This window comes from Arachis stenosperma, chromosome 9, assembly GCF_014773155.1.
Source record: "Arachis stenosperma cultivar V10309 chromosome 9, arast.V10309.gnm1.PFL2, whole genome shotgun sequence".
Taxonomy (NCBI): Eukaryota; Viridiplantae; Streptophyta; class Magnoliopsida; order Fabales; family Fabaceae; genus Arachis; species Arachis stenosperma.
The window spans coordinates 68,864,480-68,866,350 of NC_080385.1; the positions used below are offsets into that span (position 1 = coordinate 68,864,480).

Here is a 1,871-nt window from a genome sequence, read left to right on the forward strand (position 1 = left end):
CATGCTAGCCACCAATACTCATCACAAAGATCATATCAACAACCACCTAACCACACTCCTCAACACCCATACCAAAACCAGCATGATCACCCTCAATCTTATAACCCAAACCCACCATCATACCCTAAAGATAGACTTTCTAGAATTGAAACCTTACTTGAAGCTCTATGCAAGGAAGTCAAAAATAGCAAGGCATTCCAAGGAGAAGTGAGATCTAATATGCAAAATCAAGATGCGGCCATCAAGAAACTCGAGGCACAAATCGGCTACCTGTTCAAGCAAATCCCTAGCCAAACCAATTGCCGTAACATTAATCCAAACCCAAGGGAGGAATGCCAAGCTATCACCCTCAGAAGTGGGAAGGAATTGAAGGAGACTTCCAAGATACCATCAGCGGAGAATTCAGACAAAAGGGAAATAGAACAAAAAGAAGATCAAGTCATCCCTCCTAATACACATCGAGAAGAAGAGGTGCTGAGGTCATATCCTCCAAAAGCCCCATATCCTTAGCAATTGAAGAAGAAGGGAGATGATAGCCAATTTTCAAGATTCCTGGAAATCTTCTAAAGGTAACAAATCAACATACCCTTTGCAGAAGCAATAGAGCAAATGTCGCTTTATGCTAAGTTCTTGAAGGAGTTGATGACTAAAAAAAGAAGCTGGAGAAACAACGAGACCATGGTGTTAACCGAAGAATGTAGTGCCACCATTCAGCATAAGTTACCCCAAAAATTGAAGGATCCAGGGAGCTTTCAAATCCCTTGTATCATAGGGGAGATCACAGTGGAGAAGGCCTTGTGCGATCTAGGAGCCAGCATAAATCTGATGTCTTCAGTAATGATAAAAAGAATGAAGATTGAGGAAACCAAACCGACAAGGATGGCTCTACAATTGGCAGACCGATCATTCAAATTTCCTCAGGGAATAGTGGAGGATTTGTTGGTAAAGGTGGGAGGCTTTATTTTTCCAGCAGACTTTGTAGTGCTAGACATGGAGGAGGAAGCTAAGGCATCCATCATTTTGGGAAGGCCATTCTTAGCCACTGCCAGAGCCATTATTGATGTCCAGAAGGGTGAACTTACTCTTAGATTGCATGATAAGAATATGATATTCAATGTGTTCAAGGCCATGAGTTACCCGCAAGACTCATTAGGAGAGTGTGTGAGGTTGGATTCAATGGAAGCTATATTACAAGAAACTCTGGAGGAGGAAAAAATTGAGGAGCTAACAGAAGAAGATGAATCAACATTGAGCAAAGAGGTAGCAACAGCCGAGGTTCATGACCAGGGGACACTAGAAGGAAAGAATGAAGAGAAAGAAGCACCCAAACTTGAACTGAAGGAATTGCCACCGACCCTCAAATATGCATACCTGGGAGAAAACAGAAGCTTTCCAGTAATCATAAACTCAACTCTCAGCCAAGAACAAGAGAAGGAATTACTCCAAGTGTTGCAAAAGCATAAGGATGCCATTGGGTGAACTCTGGCTGACTTGAAGGGGATTAGTTCAGCCATATGCATGCACAAGATACTACTGGAAGATGATTCTAAACCTTCCATTCAACCCCAAAAGGAGATTAAATCCAGCCATGAAAGAGGTAGTTGGTGCACGAAATTGTGATCACTACTTTGTCCATATTCAAATAATCCCCGGTAATGGCTCCAAAGACTTGGTGCTCAATACCATGGCATTACACAACTTCGCACAACTAACCAGCAAGTGCACTGGGTCGTCCAAGTAATACCTTACGTGAGTAAGGGTCGATCCCACGGAGATTGTTGCTATGAAGCAAGCTATGGTCACCTTGTAAATCTCAGTCAGGCAGACTCAAATGGGTATAGTGATAAACGAATAAAGCATAAAGATAAAGA

At 42.3% G+C, this 1,871-nt stretch overlaps 1 protein-coding gene across 1 annotated transcript; it reads left to right on the forward strand.

Moving 5' to 3' along the window:
* The first annotated feature begins 678 nt into the window (after positions 1-678).
* LOC130949586 (uncharacterized) lies at positions 679-1,479 on the forward strand. Its single transcript, XM_057878262.1, has one exon. The coding sequence runs from the start codon at positions 679-681 to the stop codon at positions 1,477-1,479; it is 801 nt and encodes a 266-aa protein (XP_057734245.1).
* The last annotated feature ends 392 nt before the right edge of the window (positions 1,480-1,871 follow it).

Excerpts from the sequence above, each read along its gene's own strand:
- LOC130949586 (XM_057878262.1), top strand. The coding sequence starts at position 679 with ATGGTGTTAACCGAAGAATGTAGTGCCACCATTCAGCATAAGTTACCC.